The sequence below is a fragment of the Cebidichthys violaceus genome, unplaced genomic scaffold (genome assembly GCF_023349555.1).
Source record: "Cebidichthys violaceus isolate CVI_PGR_0920_01 unplaced genomic scaffold, fCebVio1.0.p SCAF_7, whole genome shotgun sequence".
NCBI classification, from domain to species: Eukaryota; Metazoa; Chordata; class Actinopteri; order Perciformes; family Stichaeidae; genus Cebidichthys; species Cebidichthys violaceus.
This window is the reverse complement of record NW_027176927.1, coordinates 4914636-4941092: the sequence shown is the minus strand read 5'-3', so window position 1 is coordinate 4941092 and position 26457 is coordinate 4914636. Positions and strand designations below refer to the sequence as shown.

Here is a 26457-nt window from a genome sequence, read left to right as displayed (position 1 = left end):
TCATTACCAGCCCAGCCAATCCTCCCGCCCTGTAATTTACTCCAATTTTCTAAATTATCCAACTATCTACAAGAGGAAAATGGGCCTGTTTTCCGGTCCCCTTCTTTCCCCTTGCTCTTCCTCTCACCACCTCCTCTATGTGTAAATGCTCTCCTGCTTTTCCATGTCTCCTGCAAAAAAAACATTTGCCTCCATGTAAATTCCACCACATCTTTCAAGGTTTGCATGCAAAGTAGGTCATGCTCTGTACACTACTCTTCTGTTTTATTTCAACAGTTGCACTTTCCTAAACTGGTATCGGCATCAAGAGAATTAAGTTGATAAACTAAACAAAAAAATACTTTAGTGTAAACAGAAACAAATGCAGGGGTCAATGAATGGTGGATCATATCAGCTTTCTCCAGTTGAATGGGAGAGTAGGGACCAATGTCTTAGACGGCCTCTCCAAAACCAAAGCGCAGCTCAAGCCAGCTTATTGAGAAACCTTTCTGTCATGTTAGCATGCTAACATTTGCTAATTTTAACTTAAGACAAAATAAAGTTGCAGATGATTGGATAGAAGTTAGCTTTGACGTTATTGTGTCGTAAAGTGTTGAACAAATTGAGATTTTGAACTGATGATTACACTAAATAAATACAATTCATTCTGAAGGGAACAATTCCTAAAAAATTGACAAAAACCTTGAAAAACGGTTGACTTTTTATTGTAGTTCATAAAAACAAACGGCAATGATAGAAACAACAAGGTGGTAACCATAATAATATTCAATAATGTAAAACAACATAATATACAGTAAGAAATTAAATTAATCGTTCTCAAAACCATCCCATGTACCTAAAAGCTGTGTAGCTATTGCATGCCCATATTTCGGGAGAGTTTCCAGGGAGCAAATCTGTGGTGCAGTTAGGAATGTCGAGGTGCTGGTCGGGGCTTGAGCACAGAGAACTGATCCTGGATTGGGTCACCTGACGAGGGGGGTGGAAGTTTTGGATGGAGGTTAAAGACACAGGAAGAGGTAACCAAAACTGAGTGACTGATAGAAAAATAACAGTAACAGTCTCTCAGCGTCGGGGGCATTCTGCAGTAGAGGTGCACATTATTATGCCCTGTTTTATACATACATACATACAGGAAACACACACACACACACACACACACACACACACACACACACACACACACACACACACACACACACACACACACACACACACACACACACACGTGAAGACATTAAAACTTAAAAACAAATCACAATTTTCTAAAGGCGAAATTGGGCACAATAAAATCCCTTGACTTCTTCAATAATTCAAAAATGACTACAAAGCACCTGTATACTCCGAGCATGCTGCTTTTCCTCCCGTCTAGCTTCTTCATGTTACATACAGTTACATACACATGTTTGACCCTGTTGTAAAGACAGAACAGGACCGGTCAGTGGAGCTGCCCACAGTCCAGTCACGACGACAGTGCTCAGGTTTACGGGAGTTGCATCTGAATCCCAGTGGTTGAGAAAGACTTGTTTCCATTCGCGACCATCTCGCATCTGCAGTTCCAGTCTTCTCAAATCAAAAGTCCAGCAGCATAGCTGATGCTCCTCTGAGTCCAGAAATGGGTTGTGGGTGCAGAAGGAGGAGGACTAACCTGGCTGTGCTGTACATGGCGGTTTGAGAGGGAGGACGTCTGCTACATGGCGGTGAGGTGAGGGCGACTAGCCTGAGTCAGTGAGAGGGAAATGAGCGAGGTTGTGATTGGTCAGCGCGGCACCTGCATCTGCTGTGAGGTCTGGTTCTGAGCGGAGACGTCGGGGCCCCGGCTGGCCAGTCGGCTGAGGATGTTCCTCTCGGACATTTGCAGCCGCACGGCGACAGGGGGTATCCTGGCGATGGTGGCCGGGAGACGCGTCACGTCAGCCTTCATGTCGCTCAGCAGTTCCTCGAGCTGTTTGAGAACTGTGAACACAACACGCATATGACCTATGAACGCCACCACGGTAATCTAAATGAAGGATTGTTTTGTGTCCGGTGATTCAAAATACCCATATTTTACCATTAAAATGGATTTCGCCTCGCAAAATTTACAAAATATAGCGTGGATAGGGCTTTAAACAACTGTGGGAGCTAATGTGCCTAGCAGGCTAACAAACAAAGGTGCACAAAGTTGTACTTCATACAACTTCTAACACTTTGTCATTGTTCTTACACTCACTACAGCCAAACATCTCTCCTTCTCTACTGTTGGTATTATTTTGTTGAGGAGTTTTTAAAATCAGCAACTTGTTTTGACAGTTGATTCATCGTTAAAGTCATTTTTCAAGACCGCTTCTCAAAAATGAGGACTTGCTGCTCCCCCCCCCCCCCCCATTTTGTCACTTGTACAAAACTAAACACTTAAAGACGTCACCTTATACTCTGGGATAATATGATGGGCATTTTATAGGTTCAAATATTATTGAGAAAAAACAATCAGCAGATTAACCGATGATGAAAATAATCATTTGTTGCAGCGGGAAAACCAAACCCTTGTATTGTGCGAGTGATGGTCTATTCAACATCAGAGGAGGTGACTTGTAGTGATTATTTCCTGAAGAGGTAATGAAAAGATGTCTCTGTTCAAATGTGGAAGCTGCCTACAGTGCTGCACCTGTCACTAGTAACCTAAGCAGCTCTAATTAGAGATATAAATATTTGTGTTTACATAATTGCTTCCTTTTCCGTACTCCTGATGCCACGACAATGACGGCCGACATTTAATTCTCTCACACACAAACACAAGCTCCTCTTATTCAGGAGCTTCTTACAGTAAAAAAACGGTCTCCTTTCACCCAATAGACTCTTGTGATTCAAGCTAAAGGAATACTATTGTGAGATGACAGTACAGAATACGATACAGTACAATTGAATGTTTTACCTTTATGCAGGACTGCGTTGGCCGGTTTGTTTCCAGACATTGACTCCTTGCTGAGGTGCTGGTGGGACTCTGCGAGGCACTCCACCTCACTAAAGCGAGTGTTGAGGGCCATGGAGGGGTGGGCTGGGTCCTCTGTCATGTTCAAGTAAGCCGCCCTACGCAACTGCTCCTCAATCACCAACGCCTGCTCCAGTAACTACACAGGGAACAAAGAAAGACAACAAGCCCAGTGAGATATAAGAGAAAACACAGACAGACAGAAGGGAAACATGTGATACTAGTGAGCGTGCTCAGTTTACCTTGAACCTGCGGGCCAGAAACTTGTTCTTGATCTCCAGGAAGTTTCCTCTGCTCATCTCCCCTTTGAAGGGCTCATTGAGGATGGCAAACCTCACATCGTTCTGCACATCTTGCCACCGAGCGTAGCCGTGTCTGAGAGACACCGTGGTCAAGAGTAACAACATTACCGTCTTGTGAGGGTCATAATAATGTACGCCAATTTATTTTCTCTAAATGCTTTATCATTTTGCATGGATAACTTTACACAATGGGGCATCATTAAGTGGAGCTGTTAATGTAAACCTTAGGTTAACTTCTCTTCATTTGAGACGGTCCCTCACTGCAACTTGCTCTGGTATCCTTTGAATGGATCAATAGACCCCTAAATAATTCTGAATCCACACAAACACCTCGATCACATAACAGAAAACCATAAAAGACAAAACAAGGGTCTGAGAATGCAGCATGGCGTTGGTGTGCTTCGTACAGGCAGCTTCAAATTTCTGCAAATGTTTACAGAAGCACACACTTCCAAGCCATTAATATTTACATAACATGTAAGACGGAAAAAAATTAGTCAGCACACTTAATAATGCTCCTGAGAACATATCTTAAATTTCCACCATGTGACGTCTCAGGTTTTCAGAAGACAGCGATCACACACACTGTGCGACTTTACCAATGAATTGTTCACTTGAAAGGATACTGTATGATTCCAGCCAGCAGCCAGTAGTCATGGCGACGGTGCCAAATCTCAAAGGTCTTCTTGGTGACTGTGGCCGCCCGCTCTTCATTCTGCCACAGAGAGTGAAGCTCTGAAAAGGAGGGCAGAAAGGTCAAAAGACAAACTAAAAAGAGAAAAAAGAGAGAGAAAAAAGTGTGTGTGTGTGTGTGTGTGTGTGTGTGTGTGTGTGTGTGTGTGTGTGTGTGTGTGTGTGTGTGTGTGTGTGTGTGTGTGTGTGTGTGTGTGTGTGTGTGTGTGTGTGTGTGTGTGTGTGTGTGTGTGTGTGTGTGTGTGTGTGTGTGTGTGTCCACCTGTGAATCCTCCGTCAGCGATGTTGAACATGAACCTCTGCTTGGTGGCTTTTTTCTTCTCTTCGCTGACGTTAACCACCGGTGCAGCTGTTGCTCCTTCTTTGGCGTTCTCTCCGTTCTGCAGTTTGCCAGACTCGTCTGTTTTTACAGCGTCCTTCTCCTCTTTTTGCTCTGTGAGAAAACAGAAACATGTCATTAAGCACCACAGTTTAAAGCTCTACACGAGTGAAATTAAGTTATGATACCAATGTGATTGTTGAAATGTTCATTTAGCTTTCCCCTAAAGATACTTTGAGGATCTCTACATCTGACTCAAAAGTTTTTCCACATTTAACAAAGTGTATAATTTAATGTACTTGCAGTGTATGCGTGTGTTTTATTATGTACCTTTCTTCTCCTCTGCAGGCGAACTGGTGTCCATCTTCTCATCTTTTCCTTCCTCAGCTGAAACAAGAGAAGCACAGTTAGAAAGGTAGGAAAGGGAAATAAGGAAACAAGACACAATGGAAAACAGTTGCCTCACCTTTCGACTTGTCCTCCTCTGGATCCATCTTGCTCTCCAAAACTTCTCCCTTGACCTCAGCAGGAGTGTCCTTCTCCGTCTCCGAAGTCTTGTCCTTCTCTTCCTTCTCCTTGCTTGCATCATCCGCCTCCTTGTCCTTGCCTTCGTCGTCTCCTTTTCCTGTCTCCTTCTCTTTCTCCTCCTTAACTACAGCAGAGTCGACTACCTCTTCTTTCTTTTCAAGGACGGGGGATTTTTCAGACTCATCTGGGATTTCGATAATCTAGGGGAGAGGTAGTCAGCTTCAAATTAGATCAAATCTGCAAATTCAAGTACAACATTGCTGCACATAACGTATTAAACTGTACTGAAAACATAAATGCATGATGTGGATATAAAAGCAGCATTTACTTCTGGATCATCTGTCTTTTTGGCTCCTTTGCCATCGTCACCCTCCTTCTTCATGTCTTCCTTGTCCTCTGGTTTAGACAAATCTTCTGACAAGAAACACAAAACACAGGTCAACCACGGACATGTAAAGAGTGCATTTTATCCTGTTTCTGTAGTAGCGGTCACTAAAAATAAATTACATAACTAGAGTATTATGATGCCAGACGCTGAAATGAAATAACCTGTCTACAGTGATCATTTCTATGTTGTAAATAATCTTATGGAATTTGACTTACTAAGAACTAAGTGTGAAGTGTGTGTGTGTGTACCTGGGACAGGAGTGTTGGGCTGTGTGTCTGCAGGCGTCCCAGTAGAAGGGGTCTTTGGGTCTTCACCTGCAGCCAAAGCTGCAGCCCTCTTGTTCTCCTCCAGCTCGGCCATCCAGGGCATCGACCACTGACCGTTCACATGCTCAAACTCCTGCACCTGTTCATCAACACGTGAATCCGTCAGCCCGCCACTCAATCAGTGTTTAAATGCTTTAACTGTCTAAACATATTTTGTAGGGTTTCTTTTCCCAACGGGTAAACCATACCTTTTTCCTTATAAGTGACATCACACCAATGCGGGTGAGCACATGTTGCCTCGACAGACCCTCACGTGGGACGCCGTCTGCAAAGGTCTCGGCTCCGTCTGCACCCGGCTCACAAAGATGACGCATGAACAAAGACACATAGGCCCTGAGAAGATTTATGAAGAAGAAGGTGGACGGATGGCGCGGTGAATACATTTGGAAGTTATCAAAATCTCCTCGAGATGCACATTTCACAGAAATGCACCAAGGAAACATATTGAAAATTAAACAAAATGACATATACCAGATTCATGACTGCTAAAAGCTTTAAGTGGCTTCGAATGCAAACAACCCAGCCAAGTAAGCTGTAACACTACTTAAGGCTGCGTATTGTTTGAAAGGTTTCCATTTTATTATTGAAATTCTTATTTTTTCTGTACTATGTGGACATTTTTTATTATTAATCTTTAAACTTTTTAAAACAGCCACAATTTTTAAATGTTGTCTCAACATAAGTCCCACCTAAATAAAATGGTTTAAACAGGCAAAATTGTTAATTAAATCAGGAACTCACAAATCTGACCTGGCATTTGATGCTAACTTTCAGCACTTGACAGTTTTTATTACAGATTAAATTCAAGTTGTGAGGTTTGATAGTCAACCCAAACCATATACAAGTACAAAAACATCACATAGAGACTCACTTGAACTCTTTCTCAGACTTCCCCCGGAGGTCCCTGACGAGCCACTGGTTGGTGAAAGCATCCTGGGGAGGCATCCCATAACGCATCACTGCATTTAGGAAAGCCTTCCTCTGGCGTGCATTGAAGCCCAAAACCTGACAGGTAATAAAGAGGTCAGGATGTTTACAAATGTAAAGTCACTTTAAAGGCATTTATCATAATTTTTCTTTTTGTGCTGATTTTTACATCTGCAGGAACTCACCTCGATATTCCCGCCCACTCTGGCCAACAGCGGAGGCAGAGGTTTGTCCCGATCGTTCCTCAGCCCTTTGCGGCTTGGTCTGCGGGCATTTGCTAAAGCAACATGACACAAAGTAGACATTCCAGTCAATAACATTTCACTGAGCTCATGAAAATTAATAAAAATCAGACATTTTGAAGTATCATCGTGTGCGTTCTTAACATCCTAAAGTTGCTCTGTGAAGATGCTCCACTTACGGCTCATCACGACTCACTGTGATCCTGCTGAAGCTGTCCCTCCTCATCTCTCAGCACTTCAACATTTAACGCTTCTTCTTGAAGCGTAAAGCTTTCAGAACATTTACAACTGAGAGCATTGTGGTGTTATACTTCATTTAATGCAATTGAAGTAACAGAGCCATAATTAAATAAAACATAAATACAATCAACTGAAAACATGTACATCTTTCTGTGCTTATAAATTAATGGCCAAAATGAAATTAATCAACTTGAAGAAACTGAATAAATACAAAGGAACAACTTAATCTGAAATACTGACAGTGCCTTTTTTAAACAAACCCTGTTGCAAGTGCATTTTAAGACAACTTAATTAACAGTTAATATGAACAACAACAATCTCTTTAAAGTGCAGGTAGACATTTCAGCAGGCCGAGAAACCGTTGATTATAATTTTCTTTCCCCATTCCTTTCCTTTTTTCCTTCCCTTTCCTTTTTCTTTCTGTCTTTTCTTGCCTCTCTACGCTCAATGCAGATGATGCAGCAGCAAGTGGTGCTTTGTGAGTTGTTGTAGAGGTTGTCAATGAGGATATCATAGCTGTCGTCTGAATCTGAATGAACATCTGTAGAGGTGGTTTGAAGGATGTTAGTGGGAGAAAGAACTGGGGCTCGAACAGGAAGGGCTACCTCCATGTCTCCAGCAATGACTGGCCTTAAAACAACTTAAGTGGAACATCTGTATCTTCACATAAGTAGTTAACAGTGGTGGCTCAAAAGCACACACACACACACACACACACACACACACACACACACACACACACACACACACACACACACACACACACACACACACACACACACACACACACACACACACCTCTGCTCGTAGCAGCAGTGATCGAAACACTGAGCCTTACCTTCAGCCCGTTCATCAAAGTCCTCGTCGCCCTCCTCCGAGGCCACCGAGTAATCAGACTGGTTATCCGACTGATCCTCCTGCCAGTCTAAAGGGAGCACAGATGGGAATGTTGAAGAGGGACAAAATAGAAACAGGACCAAACTGAATCTAATTCATAGTTGAGATAAAGAACGTCCAAACTCCTCGAGGAGCCAGAGCCCCATTTAGTTACTGTCAACCAGGCTTTTAGCCAGGAGGGGGAGCTACTGCTGCTCAGTTTCTATGAATACATTATTTAGTAAATGTCTTTTCATGGGTTTGTTGTATTAAGTCCTCTGCTGTCCTTGTAATCCAGTATTTAGTTTACAAAAAAAAAGTCTGCACCGAGAAGTTCCCCTATTTAGTATTATTATTATTATTATTAAGTTAGTTGAGAACTTAATAATGCTTCTTAATGACAGCATCCCCTGGATTAAAATAAACAGTTTTAAACATGCTTGGTTTGAGAAGAAAGAAACAATCAATTTCTAAATAACACACAACTAACATGTTTCTATACCAAATCTAATAATACTAACAACATAAGACTTCATGCCATGCAGTCACTCAGTCTCCTACCAACAACACCACACAAACACCACCAGCAGCACGCACACACACACACAAAAAGAGAGTGAGTTATATATTGTTCAGTACCCTGTCTTATACCTCGGTCCTCCTGGGAGCCGTCATTGTAGTTGACTGGCTTTCGAGTTCTTTTGCCTTTGCCTAAATTACGAGCAAGGTCTTCTTGCTGCTGCTCGTAGTGGTGACGCAGCAGCTTCTCCCAGTAGTCAGGATCAACACTTTCCTCCTGCTTGATCACCTCTCTTTCCACCTCCTCCTCCTCACAGAGAGCAAAAAGTAATTAATATTGATCGGAAAGACTCAAATGCAAGTGGATTTCTGTAGTGAAGACTTATAATTCAAGACATTTTTACAACTAATAAATTCCCCTAGCTGTCAAAAAGTACCTCATCTTCTTCATCTTTGACCACATACTGGGCCACTTTAAAGGAGCTGAGGTATTCGTTCATGCTCTGGAGCTCAGTCTCATCTGTAGCATCCCGGTTCCTGTCTAGCAAACCGTCGACTGCGTGGTCATCGTAGTGGATCACACTGCTGTCGTCCTCCTTGTTGTCTCCTGGAAGCAGGATGAGTCAAACAAAAGAGGAAGAAAGCAGAAAGTACATTTACTCCCTGTAACATCTGGAGGGTCAGACTGGCACCCCACTGGTGATCTTTCCACTTCAGTCAGAAAAAAGAACATGTAAATACTAAATATTGTTCTTTACTCTCACAAAGATTGCATCTGCCTTTATTTTAAATTAAAGAGGCTCTCACTGCACCTGCTTGTTATCTTATAACATGCCGTCTTGTGGCAAGTTATGGATAATATATTACAAATGATATTTGACACCATTTTGATCCTTCTACGCCAGGTAGAAGGATCAGAATAGTGTTAAATAAGCAAAGGCTCAACATTTGATTTAACATAATTTAGCCAACAACAATTACAATGAGCCTTAATCTGATTGACGACAGACCTCTGATGTTCTCAGGACAAACAAGTTGTAGCACGTCTTGTTTTCACAACACTCTGGTTACCCTTTTGAAGTGTGAGAAATCTAATGTTGCAATTTCAACACAAAACATAGATGAACATAAAAGTAAATGGTTGACAGAACTCATACTGGATCTTAAATCTATCAGTGGGTTAAAGTCCACTCACCCTCTCCAAGTTCATCCTTAAACAACTCTTCAGTTCCAAACTTGAGGATGTCGTCGAGCTCCTGCTTGGACATGGAGCCCGTCTTGGAGCCGAGACCGGGTCGCACCACCAGGTGAGTGAGCATCATCTTCTTCTTTGCCACCTGGTGGAGGAATGGAGGACAAACAAGTGGTGAGCAGGTGTTAACAGAATCCTGACATAGGCAACGCAATTTAAATGTTCTAGTTGTGCTCCTTTTCACAGACCTGCGTGATCCTCTCCTCCACAGAGGCTTTGGTAACGAAGCGATAAATCATCACTTTCCTGTTCTGGCCAATACGGTGAGCTCTGCTGAACGCCTACGAAGCACACACACATGAAACAAACAGCTTAATCACCTATCATCCAAACAAACAATCACCCTGACGTGGCTGTGAGGTTACAATCAGGGTTTGCATACCTGGATGTCATTGTGGGGGTTCCAGTCAGAGTCGTAGATGACGACGGTGTCGGCAGAAGCCAGATTAATGCCCAAACCACCAGCTCTGGTAGAGAGGAGGAACGCAAACTGGGGAGCACCAGGAGCTGTTGGAGTGAACAACAGAAAAAGAAAGATTAGAACACTGATAGCAGACCAGAGCAGCTGTTTTTAGGTAATACAAACAGTGCATGCACCATTAAAGCGGTCGATGGCCTCCTGTCTCAAGCTGCCGGTGACTCCTCCATCGATTCTCTCATATTTGTATCCCTCGTTCTCCAGGAAGTCCTCCAGCAGGTCCAGCATTTTAGTCATCTGAGAGAAGACCAAAACCCTGTGGCCTCCGTTTTTCAGCTTCCTCATCATCTTCTGGAGCAGCGTCAGTTTTCCTGAAGACTTGGTCAGAGCATTGCCCTCATACATGCCATTTGGAAGTTTTGGTGCCTCCTACGGTCAGAGAAAGACATTTAAATAAACAGAGCAGTAAACATGTTTCAATACTTTAGACATGGATCACCCCCCAAAAGAAAAAGTTTGTTCCCAGACAACTTGAACGTCGTACTGTGGCAGCTGCAGGAAAGAGGTAGGGGTGATTGCAGCACTTCTTCAGGTCCATCACCACGTTGAGCAGAGACACTTGGTTTCCTCCTCCACGAGTGTTCAGGGCATCAAAGTTACGCGTTAGGATGAACTTATAGTATTTCCTTTTTTTACAACAAAGACAAAAGGTTGAAAAAGATAATGAGAAAACAGAATTCAGAGATTAGACTAAGGAAAATATATTATTCACTCTTTATACACTACACGAACCAGAAAGTAGTAATGATAGAATTAAAATATAATGCTACAGATCTTTCTATAACGTACTTCTGCATGGGGCTCAGCTCCACTCTAACAATGAGCTCAGTCTTTGAAGGCATGTGTTTGAAAACATCGGCCTTCAGCCTCCTGAGCATGTGTGGTCCCAGCATGTCATGGAGCTTCTTGATCTGGTCCTCTTTGGCAATGTCTGCAAACTCCTCCAGGAACCCTTCCAGGTTGCTGCACAGAGAGAAAGAGAATACAAATACATAAATATAAATATAGGATGGGGGGTGGGGTGTCCTCCTTGTGTCTGACATGTGGGGCTACTCACTTGAATCTCACTGGCGTCAGGAAGTTCAGCAAATGGAAGAGCTCCTCCAGGTTGTTCTGGAGAGGAGTGCCAGTAAGCAGCAGCTTGTGTTGCAGCGGATAGTTGTTCAAAATACGGAAGAACTAACAAGCGGCAGGGAGAAAAAAAAACATGATATTTTAAGCATTGAGCAAACAATAAATAATCAGAATTACATCTTAAACGCAGGATAAACACTTTAAGTACTCTAAGTTATTACCTTGGACTGGTTGTTTTTGAGCCTGTGAGCCTCGTCCACCACCAGACAGGCCCATTCAATGGAGCCCAGCACAGCCTGGTCAATGGTGATCAACTCATAGGATGTCAGCAGGACATGGAACTTGACTGTTGAATCTTTCTGTAAAGCACAGACAGAGGGGGGAACATTAGTTTTTTAGAAAAAAAAATTTTTTAAGTTCTTTGCAAAGGGAGTGCCGCATATTTACACTATGCTACAACAGCTAGCAGCATGAAGAGGCGCTGACAGTCTCTTCTGCGCTGAACGTTTTGGTTGTATTTATGGTCGCCAAGAGTTGAAACATGTTGAACTGTGGGTAAAACGCTGTCATTTTATACGCAGCCGTCCAATCACAATGTAAGCTACAAGTGCTGAACAACAGTGGCGTGGAGGAGAAACGAATGTGTCTGTCCTCTCTCCCTACGTACTTCTGCCTTCACTTCAACCAGAACAAGTACTTTACCTTGTGCTGACATTTTTACTTCTGCAGATAATCTGTATCAAAGCAACCAGACACAACCAAAGCAGCACAGCTGAAAAAAATGCTGCTACAATATTTTCATTTGATTCCATCACGTTTCTACTGTCTTCCTTACCTTCATCTTGGATGCTTTTTTCCCGCCTCGGATGGCGTTTCCCTCGAAGGAGAACTCGTTCTCCCTGATGACAGCCCTGCTGTCTTTGTCCCCTACGTAGGTCACCACGTACATGTCAGGGGCCCACATCTCAAACTCTCTCTCCCAGTTAATGATGGTGGACAGGGGAGCACTAACCAGGAAGGGACCTTTGGAGTGACCCTGTACCAGGAAGACAAAGTCAACGTTAACACGTAAAGAATAGACTTATTCTCTCTCTCTCTCTCTCTCTCTCTCTCTCTCTCTCTCTCACTCTCTCTCACACACACACACACACACACACACACACACACACACACACACACAGTTTATCCGCTAAACAACAAGATATGTGAACAACTATATTTGTCTTGCCCTGCCTTTAGGATAGAGTTCCTTACTTAGAGCTTACCCCCTTTAATGGACAGAGTTACTGTGTGTCACATGTCTGAAACCCCTCCCACTAACATTGATTGACAGGGGAGGGCAGACTGGACGCAGCCAGTTCAGATGCTGGAAATAGCATCAGAACAGGTTGACACAAAAACTGCTTGTAAGACAATCATATACACAGATATTACCTCCTTGTACAATGAGTAGAGGAAGACAGCAGTCTGTACGGTCTTTCCTAAACCCATCTCATCAGCCAGGATTGTGTCTGTGGCCTGAGCCCAAGAAAACCTCAGCCAGTTCAGCCCCTCCAGCTGGTAGGGATGCAGGGTGCCTCCAGTGCTGTCCAGGTAGTCAGGCTGCCGATCGAACTTGATGGTGGGCTGGAAGGAAGAAACAAATAATAAATCCACATCTGTTCTGATTCAAGCTGATTATATTCTGCCAAGGGAATACCCTCAACAGTGACGCTTCATTTTATAATTAATAATTCATTAGTCCAATGAAAAGATTTCATATAGCAGGATCAGTTTCACAATAACCAACGCTGTGTTTGGAGAGTTTGTTTTCTTTGCTTCAAGGTTTCATAATACTTACATCTATAACTGGATTAGCAGGTGGACGCTCTGCCTTCTTGACTTTGACCGTCTTCTTCAGCTTCTTAACAGGTCTGCCCTCATCACCCATCATCAACTCTCTTAAGGAGAATCACAGAGATAAAAAAAAAAACATATTTTCAACTGCATTCATGTCGAGAAGAATCATCCAACATGTTTGTAAGTCTCTGTATACCTGTGATTCCAGTATGTCTGTTTGTAGGTGTCGAACTCTGGGATGTCCATGTCTTCGCTCTCCCAGGTTGACTGGTCATAGGCCAGATCTCTCCATTTGATCAAGTAATGAATGTTGTTCTTTTTATCAACACTAACATGAAAAGAGGAAACACACAAGAAAGATGGAGTTATGATAAAGTACTATTACCCTTTGCTCTTCAGGTGTGTATGACTAAAATTCAGTCTGATGGCTCCACACCTTCAGAGCAAACTACATTCACTGTACTTCTTTTTATAGGGGAAATCTGTGTTTCATATGAGATTATTTATGTGTCTTACGTGTGGTTGAGGATACGGTGGATCATTAGCCACTCCATCTTGACTCCATAGCGGTAAAACTCCTCCTCCATGTGGATAAAGAGAGGATCCTTGTTCTTCCTCTTGGTGCTTTTGTTTTCATCACCCTCACCTCCAAAATCCACAGGCGGCGGTTCGTCCATGTCGGTCTTCCTCTGGTAGTTGCGGAACATCACCTGGCAGTTGAGCTCCAACTGGTCGACAGGGAGGCAGAGAAAGGGGAGCGTTGGGTTTGCGTTTGTCTGATCTTGTGCTTGCAGAGAAAAATACACATTGTCAACTACAAGTGGATACAGTTTTCAGAGAGTGTGCTACCTGTAGCTCCAGCACCCAGGAGCAGTGCCAGTAAGACATGTTGCACCATTTGACAAAGAACTCCCTCTCCCTGCGGCCTGCCAGCGGCGGGGGATCAGAAGCATCAGCAGGGAGATCAGCAGGACGAGGGACGGGCGTGGGGGACGGCGGATCCCCCCACTTCCATGTTATTACCTTCTGGACTTTGCCCTTCATGTGTGGACACTGTCAGGAAGTAAGAAAGGGGAGGGAAATAATTTAGGATATGACGCTTGTCAATGAACAGAAGCACTGATCAGAAATTCTGGTTTTGAAAAATAACAGGAATGGTCAAGTTTTTGGACATGAGATATCAGCAAAACAAAAGCTGCTTTGGTTTAACTAAAATACTGTAGGCGTGCACAAGATGGAATCTACATCCGCATACACTCCTACGTCAGCGCACGCACGCACCGACTCGCATGCGCCAGCGCACAGTGCTCACCTTGCAGCGGGGGCAGATCCATTCTCCATTGGGAATTTCAGGGAGAGGAGGGTTGAGGCAGTGGATGTGGTAGGAGGAGGGGCAGGTGTCACAGCAAAGCAGCTCCCCTCCGTCCTTGCACACCCGGCAGAACTCAATGTGATGGTCGTCTTCCTCCTCCACCCCTTCGTCCCTCCTGTCTTCTTCATCCTCCCCTTCGGCCTCAGAGAGCTCATCCCTGGCCTCCCACTGGATCCCCTCCTTCTCCTGGTGGCAGAATTGCAGACAGAGGGAGGTGGTGTGAGGATGAGGGGGAGGGGGGGCAGACAGGCAGGGAAGGTATGCGGAACGGAGTGAAAGGAAACAAGGGAGGGGTGTGGGGTGATTTTCAAGAGCGCCGGGGGTGGGGTGGTGTATGTGCATTGCGAGCATGTGGAGCCACAGTGGTGGGGGGAGGGAGGGGAGGGACAAGAGGAGGAAATGGGGGATGGGGGGTGAGACATGTGGTGGGAAATAGGAGAGGATAGATGGGAACATGAGCAAGAGGGTGGGGGGGAGGGTGGGGGGCAGCAGAGGACAAAGAAAAATGGAGAACACAAAAAGATATTTTAAAAAAACATTTAAAAAGTCAATGTCCCAAATACCAACCCCCTTCTGTCAACTTTCCAGTAAGACACTTCCACACAACAATATCTTACAGACAGGTGTCTTTTTTTGCTTTGCTGTTTCTTACTCAAGGACTCTGACATAGGACCCAGTGGACTTCTCTGACCAGCTCTGAGAGATACTCACACAGTGTGGGCAGCTCCACTTGCCCTCGGGGGCCTTTTCCATGTCAGGGTCCAGACAGACCATGTGATAAGCTCGTGGACAGGTGTCACACAAAATGATCTCTCCTCCCTGCTGGCACACCTCACAGTAGTCCTGGTGGTCTGTCTCGTAGCCATCGCCATCCTCCGTTTCCACTGAGAGAGGACACCAACAGAACATTTAGATACCTGGACATATTAGGTGTAACGGCCTTCAAAACCTCCTCCATTTATCTGCTGTCTGTTCTGAAATCTGTCCATTACTGATGCACATGTAACAGAACCAACTTCTTATTAAAGGAATATTTCCATTGCCAACCTTTCTTCTTTTTCTTCGCACTCTTGGGTTTCTTCTTTGGACGGCTGCTGCGGTTGGAGCCATCTGACACAGAGAAACTCCCGTCGTCAAAGTCACTGTCGACATCGGGTTCATCTTCATCACTCTGACGGAGAAAAAGAGAGAAATAACTTGTTATATTAAAGCACATTATCAATCGTCTGATTATAACGATTGTCTAATTCTCAAATGTAAAGACTGGGTGGCAAGAAAGTATCTTACCGAAGAGCGCTTCCTCTTGCTGTTGAGGCCGCCTAGTTTGATCTTGAGTGGAGCCACCTTCTTAGGTTTGGGCTTCAGCGGAGGCTTAGACGCAGACTTAGACTTCTTGCGAGCATTGGGACCTGAGAAGACACAGAGATTAAACTTTAATCAGGAGGTTCATAAACAACAAACCACTTTCATCTTTACATTTGATCGTACCGTTGTCTTAACAACAATGTGTACTTCACCTTTCCCCTCTTTGGTTTTGGCCTTGCGGAGCGGAGGTGCCGGGGCTGCTGGGGGTGCAGCAGGTGTCGGAGCAGCAGCAGGAGCGGGTGAAGCGGCGGCACCGGTCTCTGGCCCTCCGTCTGTTCCTGCCACCACCATGTTCTCCACAGCTGCAGCCACGTTGGCGGCTGCCAGGGCCGCATTGGCTGTGGCAGAACCCTACAATGAGAGGACACGGCACAGAGTGAGAAACTCTGCTCTCTGCTGTCGAACACACAAGAGGAAAGGCAACATGCTGTTGATTACAAATGTGACCTGGAAACTTGTTCAGGAGTTCAATACCTTAAGAGGGTTGTTGGTGCTGAATTCTCTCCACTTAGCCATCATTAAAGTCATCATCTTGGACACAGCAATTTTGGGGTTCTTAGCTGCAATTAAAGGCCTAAGGAGATAAAATGTACAGTGGTTATTTATATTTCCATACCTAAATAGCTCCTTCAATAACGAGGTAGAGGCGATAATATCTGCTGTCGATATAAAAGGGGTCTCCTCACCTGACGAACTGGCTGAAGGCCTTGTAGTTGGTGAGGGCGCTGTAGTCTTCCTGAGTAAAGACGTGGTCAATGTCTTTCATGCCCCAGGCCTCCAGCAGCTGGGTGGAGCTTTTAGGCTGAGGGAAGGTTAATTTGTCATGTTAGCACTGATGGAATTAATTAATTATCCACTCAGCAGCCGAGTCTGAATGAGTCTTTACCTGGCAATCATCGTCGTCGTCGTCATCGTCTTCTGGTTCTGGATCTTTACGCTTGCTCTTCGAGCTGGATGAGGCTCCCTTCTCTGCTGCCGCACCTCCTTTCTTCTTCTCTTTGGCGTTGCTAGAACGTTTCTTCTTTTTCTTCCCAGGGGCATAATCACTTCCTTCACTCGCTGACCGCACACCTCCCTCTTCTGCATCTCTTTCTGCTGCTTCTACTCCGAGCAGGTGCTCCGGGGAGCTGACTGGCAACTCCTGCAAAACAAAGAGCCACTTTGCAAATCCCACAAAGACACCGGTGTTTTTATATATATATATATATATATATATATATATATATATATATATATATATATATATATATATATATATATATATATATATATATATATATATATATATATATATATATTAGGGGTGTAACGGTTCACATAATTCTTGGTTCGGTTCAATACGATACAGTGGTGCCACGGTTCGGTATGTTTCGGTACAGCAAAAAAGCAGAAGTGCCAACTCCTCGCTGGTGAGACTCTCAAGTAGTCTTTAATAATGAAAGGTCGTGTTTGATACTTAAGATCTTCTCTAAAATATTCCTCTATAAACTCAAACAGACACATTTCCTGGAAAGTTTTAGAAGTTTTATTTTTCAGACTTAGCTACAGTGCTGCGGGTCTCTCTCTCTCTCTCTCTCTCTCTCTCTCTCTCTCTCTCTCACCTCATATTTACTTTAATATTAACACTTACACACAAAGGTTTACTAGGTTATGGGTCCATAAATGTGGTCAACACACGTCTCTCACTCGTTTCCTCGGTGTCGTCGTTTCTGTTCTCACTCGTAGCTCTGCTGGTGTCTGAAGTCTCTGTTCTACTGGAGAGCAATCCATGTTTTGTTCCTTTATAGTTTATGTGTTAACTTGTTGTACATAGTTGTACAGCTGCTTTCTCCGCAGACATGCAGACTTTAACTGAACAACAGCTGCTAGTAAAGACAACACAGTCAGCAACACCTGTAATCAGTTGTTCATATTGAATTAACCTGGTAGTCGATCGGTAATCAATGCTGTTGTCGTTTGTGAACATCCGGGAACGGTCACGTGACAGGAGAGTGGCGAATCAGGGAAGGACATCACGTTACGTCGGGTGGGTTGCCATGTTTGAGCGCAGTGGCTCCACCAATTTTAGCTATATTTTATTTTTCAAAAGCAATTTAATATTATTGAAACGTATTGTTCGGTTCGTAATGCGTACCGAACTGTGAGCCCCGTACCGAACGGTTCAATACGTGTATCGTTAGCAATTCAAAATCAATATGCCACTCTATTAGAATGTGGACGTCGGCATGTAAAGTCATGCAGGTCTGCTATCATCCATGTAGTTACTTTGCTTTCAGTGAAGACTTATTTGATAAGCTGGAACCGGAGAGGTTTGGCTTCTTTCCTTTAAAAAGGTCTCATAACATTGAATTGATTATCAAAATAGTTGAGGATTCATGTTCTGTTGATTGACTAATTAGCAAATTATCAAAACCCTTCAGTAAATCAATCATATCATTGTAATCTGAATATCTGGGTTTTTGTACTATCAGACAAAAAAAGCAGTTTAAATATCTGTGGGCTCTGGTACATTATATTAGGTAGTATTTACTAGTTAAAAAGGTATAAATAGAATCAAACCCATTAATTGAGGAAATGATCTGCAGATTCATCAATAGCAGTAATGGTTAGTTGCAGCCCTAATTTTAAGGAAATGCTTATCTCTCTTATTTTAATCCCAACCCAGACCTCTCCTGGCTGATGTCCAGTCAAAGGAAAATAAGACGGATGAAATAAGACTAACCCAGAAACGGGAGTAAAACTGAATACCCAGTTTGTAATCCTGTAAATATATATAAATATTGCAATACTTTCTTCAGTGAGCCATAGACTCAATCACCAGTGTGTTACCTCCTTCGTCGATAGATAGTGACATTTATTTAAATAAATATCTTTGAAATTGCCACTTTAAGATGATTGCCATATTATCTGCAATAAATAATTGTTTTGTTGCTGCTGTTTGAATTTACTCTTGATGCAAAAAAACCCAAAAAAAAACGTGTTTTTGCAATGTTAACCCAGTGTTGCATCATGACAACGAATGATCCTTGACTTATTGACATCATACATGCACATAAATTAGGATTAATGCATCCTGTTCACAGCTGTTTTGCTTCACATTCTGCTGTGAATAAATGAACAATTAGTGAATTAGCTAACTATTTAGCTACAATAAAACTTTACTTTTTGTGCATGTCCATGTAAATCTGAGGAGGTCCTAAACTGGAGGTAAAGGACTCACAGGGGTCCCCTGTTGATTGTTTTAGTGGGCACCCCCTAGATGTGACCCCACGTTGTGGATCGACATATTTGTTTACCAGGTCAAATCTGACAAAGAAACCACACAAGATGGGGGTTCCCCGAGTCAACAAGTTGACAATGCACACGAAAAGTTTGTCAAACTAACCTCTCTGATGGGTCTCTGCCTCTTGCTGCTCCTGCTCTCTCGGCTGCTCTTCTTGGCTTTCTTCTTTTTCTTCGTCTTGGGTGCCTCCTCTACGTCAGACACAGCATCCGCGAGCTCGTCCTCACCTGCGGGTGAACACATTGCTGTCCGTTAAAAAGAGAGGAAAAAAGACACGCGGAATGGTAGCTCTGCTGCAGCAGACCAGAGGAGCACAGACACGCGCACTGGCACGAACATGGCGAGTGTCCGTGCGCGCACGTACACACCCTGAATGCCACAACAGAACAGGTTGAAACTTGTCTGTTCTCCGGGCTCTGAAACTTTGACAGTTCACGGCCGCACTCGAGAAGACACACGGCACATTTACGGGATACGAGGGGTTAAGAAATAAAAACATATAAACTGTGAACACTTCCTTGAGAAGTTAGCTAACTAGTCGATAATGGCGAGTGACGGACAGGCTAGCTTAAGCTAACGTTAGCTTCGGCGAGCTCAGAGATGGACCTTCTTCCGAGGAATAAAAAAACACGAGCTTACCGTGAAGAAGTGAGGGTTCGTCCGCGGCTCCAAAGTCTTCCCTCTCATCCTCGCTGCCAGACATTTTCGCAGCGTTTTAATTTTTATGTCTTGCTGGTCGAATTAATCCCTCCTAAACCTTGCTCCTCGGTCGGCGAGGGAGGAGGGAAAATGACGTGGGACTGTTGGAGAATGGACCGGGGGTGTCCAGGAAGGGAGGGGGCGGTGGGTGCTGGAAATAAATAAATAAATGGCATTGGTCGGTAGCTAACGAAATCCTTTCCTCAATGTCCTAATATTTACACAGCATCTGATCTAATTAACCACCTGCGTACTCAAAATAAGTTGGATAACTGGATTATCTTTGCTTTGACATTTATCTGATGTTGATTTGCAGGTATTAGTCCACACAGGAGTGAATGAAGTTAAGTGTGGCATTCATCATTATTTAAAGTGTGTACTTCAAATCTCACATTGGCGAGTTCAAACAATACATTGAAGAAAAGTTTTAGCTTTGAAAGCCTACCTTCACACATTATAAACTTACTGTAGTGTGTGTGTAGGGTTAGTCCCGGGTCGAGGTGTGCTCTCTCTCTCTCTCTCTCTCTCTCTCTCTCTCTCTCTCTCTCTCTCGGTGCAAGAATGAAGACAAGTCAGGCTGTTTGTGCGGCAGTTGTTGTCATTTAGCGCTCATTCGTTAAGCCCGGCTCAATCAATGATCAGCGGAATAAAATAAAAACAGATCCGTCAATGACCCAGAACACGTTGCTCCGTCCCCCAACCTCACAGGCAGAGCTTAGCTAACATCCTCACAAACACACAAAGGGGCAGACATCCCATAATAATCCCCCCCCCCTCCCACACTCGCACAGGACTCTGCATAGTTACCTCGCAACGGACAGACCATAATACTCAGCCTGCCCCCACCCCCCTCCACCACGCGCTCGCACGCGCGCACGCGCGTACACTCACCCGCACGCATGCACGCACACTACCACTACTGCTAGACATGCGTGCACCGGGCTCACTGCATGCACACTGCTTCCCCTTTCCACTAGTAGTCCCAGCCCCCTTAGCAACCTCGTTGTCATGGTGACACTCCCTCCCCGACAGACCATAATACTCTAGCAGTACCAGCATACATCCCATAATATTCAACTCCTAAAAAGACAAGAAAGAAGAAGAAAAAAAAAACACCAGTCACATGGTCTCCAGGGGAACTCAAGTCCACTGGTGACAGACCATAATACTCACTTCATCTGGGAGTGAGCATGCCAAGAAGTCAGAGAGCCTTCACTTTTTGTTCAGGTGATCCAAACACAGGTAGACCGCATGCCTGCAGTGCCGTGTGCAGGTCGAGCAGGCTGCTGAACCTGCTGGTGTGTCAAATACTTTAATGGTGCCAACTCTGCTGCTCAGCAGGCTGAGGCCTCCTGTCACAGTGCTGTCACTGCTACACTGCACCACATCTGTTTCATTGACCAACAAAGAAGGTGATCTCACTGTCAATGTATGGAAAAGTCTTTCAAGTGCAACATAGGCCAACAGGTGTGCAAGTCCACAAGGGGGACGAACATCATGCCTGTATCTTGGTTTGCTGTGGTGGGATGCAGGTCAAAGGTGAGTGAGTTGATTCATAAAACACACACACAGTGTTGCCTTCAAGTTCAGTTTTTACAGTAGTAAATACAAATTAAGTTGCTGGACGTCAGTGACACATCAAATCAGTAAATAAGACTGTGAAAGTTAGTTTTTTTTATGGTACTAGAATTACTAAGACATGAAATTCAAGGCACACACCGTCAACTACAGATAGCAATTATTATGCAGAGCAAAAGAAAAATGCTTAAATAAATTCATCAAAACCTGCTCAGGCTGCACTTTTCTCAGATTTGTTCTGGTGCTGCAGCGCATTGTAGCTTTATGCTGCTTACTTTGTAAAATCTTTAAAAACAACAAATACAAAGTGGATGCTAAATGATCATTTTGGCTCAGCAGGAACTGTTTTGTTTCATATTTCAAAGTAAAAGCACACAAATGTGCAACAAATCCAAATAAGAGCGCAGAGGAAGTACCTGAAGGCCACATGCGTGTTTAATCATTCTGAATACAGACTTACTGTTACATTGAGAGAGAGCCACACTTATTTAGCCCTCTCTGAATTGCACTTATTTATGCTGTGTTGTTAGAGCTACAGCTAGACTGCATCGAATCTGTCTCTTTGACAAAGAACACTGTGATCTGATTCTCTCGCAAATCCTTTTAGAACAAAACAGGCCAACAGGTGCTCAAGTTTACAACAGTAATGGCAGGTGAACGTGGTATTGGTGCTGCAGCACATTGTGACTTTGTGCTGCTGGATTTCTAAAATATAAATAAATAAAAGTTGCCATCAAACAGTCCTTTAGGCTTTGCAGGGTTTGTCCTCACCGGCATTTTAAAGGGAAATCACTTGAATGTTCAACAAGTCCTATTTGAAAAGTTTTAAACTCAAATCAGGGCTCAGAAGAAGCACTTAAATACCCTCTAGTCTAATCATGGTGCATAGAGACGTACTGATACACTGTGAGAGGCATTCAGTCACTTATACCTCTTTGAATTCCTAGTAAGTAATTTTTTAGGTAAGTTAGTTACATTTTCTCCCTGTCTGTGAGTATATATATATATAATGTGTCATCCAGTTCCAGCTCCTTATTGGAGCTTTATGAACTTAATGTGAAAAATCTAAACCTAAGGCTCCACTGTTTCAGTTAGATGTCCTGTGCATCCTCTGATAAACACTTGATCAAAATTCTGGATGAAATCCTCAATTTGTGATGAAAGTTTGGGATCTCTATCGAAATAAAGTTGTGCTGTTTGGCTGCACGTCAAGAGTTTTGGAACGGCTTACTGACCCACTGACATGCTGCTGCTTTTAAGGTGCAAGTTAAAGTAGACAACTTACCACTGAGACCGGGAGCCATGGATTACTATACTGTAACAACACTTATTATCTTAATTACGTTTCCTATACATTTGAAATGGATATCTTAGTTTTTAAAGATGCACATGAGCTTTCTTTTCAGATGATTATATAGTTTAAAGTAGCAACAATATATTATGACTTTCACCCCAGTTCAACAGCTAATACCATTTGACTTGTAGGTCTGTGCCGTGCTGCCTGAAGGCCAGAAATGCATTCATGGAGAATGAACAAGCTGCGTTCATTTTGTTCTCTTTCGGTTCATAGTAGCAAATATTTCTGTTGTATCAGAGATGGTATTTTCTGCATGTTGGGTTCAGTAGATATGGAAAGAGGATAGGGCAGGAACCCGTCCAAACGTGAGCCCAGAGGCCTTCCACTGTTTCCTCTACAACTATGGCCGCTCTGCAATATTCCCCACTGTACAGTACATGCAGATTGCATAGCAACAAAGGCCTATGTCTGGCCGTTGTCTGTTACTATCGCTTGAATGCCCCCTACGTGCGCATGTGTGCGCGTGCACATGCACTCACGTGCAATGCCGTCACCAACACCTCCTCCTACTCCCTCCATATCCCATATGTACTGCCATCTTTCCACCTCATACACCCCCCCCACCACCACCACCATTATCCCATAATATTCATGGGTCGTCCATTCCCTCTGCCCCCTCCCCCCCATGTGCACACAACTCACCACCCACTCTGCCACCCCCACTTCCCTGCCTGACAACACCACCGTCCGCCATCCCATAATATTCATGCACACGCTCCACACACACACACACTCATACACACAGCAGTGCGTTCAGCTCTTTGTTGGCAGAGATGCCTGAGCAATGCGAGCGTGCTCATGCACAGCAGTCGTGTTTCTGCCTGCTACCATAATTTCATTTGCACTCAGACTGCTGAGGCAGGTTGCCCTCAAGTGCAGAGAAGTAGCAAAGCAAAGGACGGGGAGAGTAAAAGGCCGCGGGTCACATTTCTGTTTCACGATGACCGTGGGCAGAAATGCTAGTGAAGTCCAGAGTCACCATGAGGCCCAGCATCCATCCCGTGGTAAACATCAGGTCCGTTTAGAGTTGCCCCACCTCACAGCGGAGTCTCTCAAAGTCTGCTGCTGCCTCCCACCACAACAGAGGGAATACAAGTCATCTCTATGTCATGCTGAAGCTTTAACAAGCATCTTTTTAGGCTCTGCAACCTGGCTACAGTCAATCAGCACTGGGCCATTTCAGCATGATAAAATGTCCACAAAATGGGGGAAAGATAAAGATAAAAAAAAAAAGAGGGCAAGTTATTTACGAGAGAGGGGTGAAGGGATGAGCGTAACAGAGGCGCCGGACATGACAGTGGCCAGCTCATCACCATGGCGTTGCTGTGGGAGACAGCGGAAGACGTCACTTGGAGAAACAGGGGACACAAAGGAGGAATACGACATGAGGAAGACAAAAAAAAGGAGGGAAGGGGGCCTACAAGAGACCTGTCTGCAGATATAGACAGAGGAAAGTGTGTGTGTGTGTGTGTCTGTGTGTGTGTCTGTGTGTGTGTGTGTGTGTGTGTGTGTGTGTGTGTGTGTGTGTGTGTGTGTGTGTGTGTGTGTGTGTGTGGATGGGGTGACCATTTACTCAGGATCTGGGTGTCAGAGGGTTCAGGTAAATGGGCCACCGAATCCTGGACAGGGACCGCAAGTCTGCAAATGTTTGGTTCTGGTGCCGCACTGACTCATCTGATTCAACAAAGGAGCATTTAAGCAGTAAATAAGTTTCAGGTGTGACAAGGCTGTAGCGTAATCTTATTATTTATTTTCTTAACTTTATTGGATTAAAAATGTCTTCAAGGTTCAATCTATTCATCCGTAAAATTAAGGACATTACAGTGATTCCAATCCAATCAGTCAACACTAATAACAGAAAAGATACTAAATAAATACCAATAAAATACAATTAGATAACAATAATAGGCTAAATCTGATTTATATAGTGTTTTTCAAAGTTCTCACAGGCGCTTTACAAACTATAGAATAAAAGAAAGGGGAAAAAAAGAGCAGTAAAGTCTTTGATACAGGTAGAAAAATAGATGAAAGAAATGATTGGAATAAAATGGTGTCAAATAGATAGATAAAACAAAGTCAAAACACAGCAGTATTGGCTAAATTGAATGAGGATCAGATCCTTACAGGTCAAAAGTGTCATAGAAATGTGTAATTTTTGAAAAGTCAACAACCTCTAAAACCAAACTGTAGTGACTCTCTAGCAAACTGAAACTTGCTGGTGAGATAAAGCCAAAGCCAATATTTCCCACTTATTCTTCTCATGTAGGCAAATTGAACATAGATTTTGATGCTTCAACATCTTAGTGATTAGGTTTGTTATACCCCAGAAATAAGGCTGTAGCTAAATCTAATCATAACGGAGGAAAAGTAACAACAGTTTAACCTAAACTAGCTATCTTAAAGCTAAAAGTTAAATGTTTAAAAGTATAGTTATTATTGATTTTAGTTTGTAAATTCAAATGTACAAGCAAGTTGGAATAACTGAGTTTGTATATACTAGGTACTGTCATTTATTGTGCCAATAACCAACCTACAAAGGCATACTATTAAGGTGTTACAGTTTTAAAGTTTTATATATATGTTACACAGTTTGACTAGGTAGCTTCAAAGGTTGTATATTCCACAATTGAACCATTCAAGCATAAAGTTCGGATTAAAATTAGAATAAAACATCCTCATCATAAATCTTGGTTGTGTCATATCTTGTGTGGGATAAAAGAAAAATAATAAGTTACTCTTTTACAACTCCTACAGCTTCTACACAGAAACAGAACACAAATTGAAACTAGAGCTGCAACACTTATTGCATCTACAGATACAATGAGAGAGTGTTGTTCTTCCAGATATATACTGTTCTTAGAAGTGTGACAGATTCTCTGGAACATTGCTTCACTGGCTAATCAGACAAAAGGAGGGAAAACTACCAAATCAACTGTGAAAAAAGTGCACTTAAGTTGAATAATCACTTATCAGTGTGAATGATTTCCAGTAAATAAAGAATAATCATGCAATTAGTTATGCTGCATATTCTTCAGTGCATAAAAGAGTAAAACATTGTTTAGGGAATACTATTAAATAAATCTACACATATAATGTAATTTCTTTCTAAATTTATGTGTCACAAACCTGCTTTGTTATTCTTTACTGCTTTTTCCTAACCCCAGTGTAACACCCATCCGCTCTCTCCTGCTGCCCTCCTTTCCCTCCTTTCTCGTGATTTATTTGCCTCAGTTCCAATATTTGTCGGCAGTGTGTTTTCTTCCCCTTGTCTAAATGTCATCCCTTCTTCTAAGACAATATAGGGAGTGGGAGAGAGGGAGAACGAGAGGGCAAACGTGGGGGAGATAGAGGAAGGGGAGGTGGCGGGGGGGACTCGTAAAATGAGCAACGAAGTTTGGGAAAATTAAACATTAGGTAAGACACTTTTTCTCATGCATTTCTCATGCATATACACATATGTGGAGACAGACATGCTGAGTCATAGTTTCTGATGTGAGGATTTTCTTGCGAGACGTCTGATGGACCAATATTCCTGCTGTAGTATTTCTATAGAGAAAACAAAAGGCTTCAGTTTATCTTCTCATAAAATGTTTCTCAGCAGTAAATGCACTCCTGCACACACATTAACATGCATGAATACAAATGGGACAAAGAAATAACACACTCATCTAGCTGTGACAATCATTCAAAGAGCATTATCTCCATTGCAGGCTCAGATTTTAGGTCTCATGCCAACAAACACAATAGAAAGCATACTTACACTGTTAATACTTACGTAGTACAACTATTATCCTTCCCCAAACCTCCTCCCCCCCCCCCCCCCTCTCTCTCT

At 43.3% G+C, this 26457-nt stretch overlaps 1 protein-coding gene across 3 annotated transcripts; it reads right to left on the bottom strand.

Annotated features, from left to right (window-relative positions):
• Nucleotides 1–688: 688 nt before the first annotated feature.
• On the bottom strand, nt 689–20428 carry chd4b (chromodomain helicase DNA binding protein 4b). Of its 3 annotated transcripts, none has more exons than XM_068736253.1 (40): nt 20157–20428; nt 19631–19841; nt 19094–19218; nt 16595–16849; nt 16395–16510; nt 16183–16282; nt 15861–16059; nt 15631–15752; nt 15391–15514; nt 15055–15227; nt 14284–14529; nt 13821–14024; nt 13488–13699; nt 13168–13299; nt 12973–13072; nt 12567–12758; nt 11968–12168; nt 11354–11491; nt 11116–11237; nt 10848–11021; nt 10543–10684; nt 10178–10427; nt 9963–10087; nt 9769–9861; nt 9524–9665; nt 8766–8935; nt 8449–8638; nt 7772–7858; nt 6637–6728; nt 6396–6529; nt 5713–5857; nt 5447–5603; nt 5139–5224; nt 4749–5010; nt 4613–4669; nt 4226–4396; nt 3897–4005; nt 3211–3343; nt 2912–3107; nt 689–1953 (listed from the first exon to the last, which is right to left on the bottom strand). In XM_068736253.1, the coding sequence occupies exons 2-40, from the start codon at nt 19692–19694 to the stop codon at nt 1757–1759; spliced, it is 5937 nt and encodes a 1978-aa protein (XP_068592354.1). In that variant the 5' UTR covers nt 19695–19841; nt 20157–20428; the 3' UTR covers nt 689–1756. The 3 variants fall into 3 exon arrangements, with proteins under 3 accessions (XP_068592354.1, XP_068592356.1, XP_068592355.1); XM_068736255.1 differs by having other exon boundaries at nt 5139–5221; XM_068736254.1 differs by having other exon boundaries at nt 8449–8635.
• Nucleotides 20429–26457: the final 6029 nt, after the last annotated feature.

Bases quoted from the DNA above. Each gene is read 5' to 3' on its own strand.
- chd4b (XM_068736253.1), bottom strand. From the start codon at position 19,694: ATGTCTGGCAGCGAGGATGAGAGGGAAGACTTTGGAGCCGCGGACGAA. The intron at 19,219-19,630 runs GTAAGCTCGTGT...GTTCACCCGCAG, and splicing joins CGAACCCTCACTTCTTCACG to GTGAGGACGAGCTCGCGGAT. The intron at 16,850-19,093 runs GTTAGTTTGACA...TTTGTTTTGCAG, and splicing joins GGCAGAGACCCATCAGAGAG to GAGTTGCCAGTCAGCTCCCC.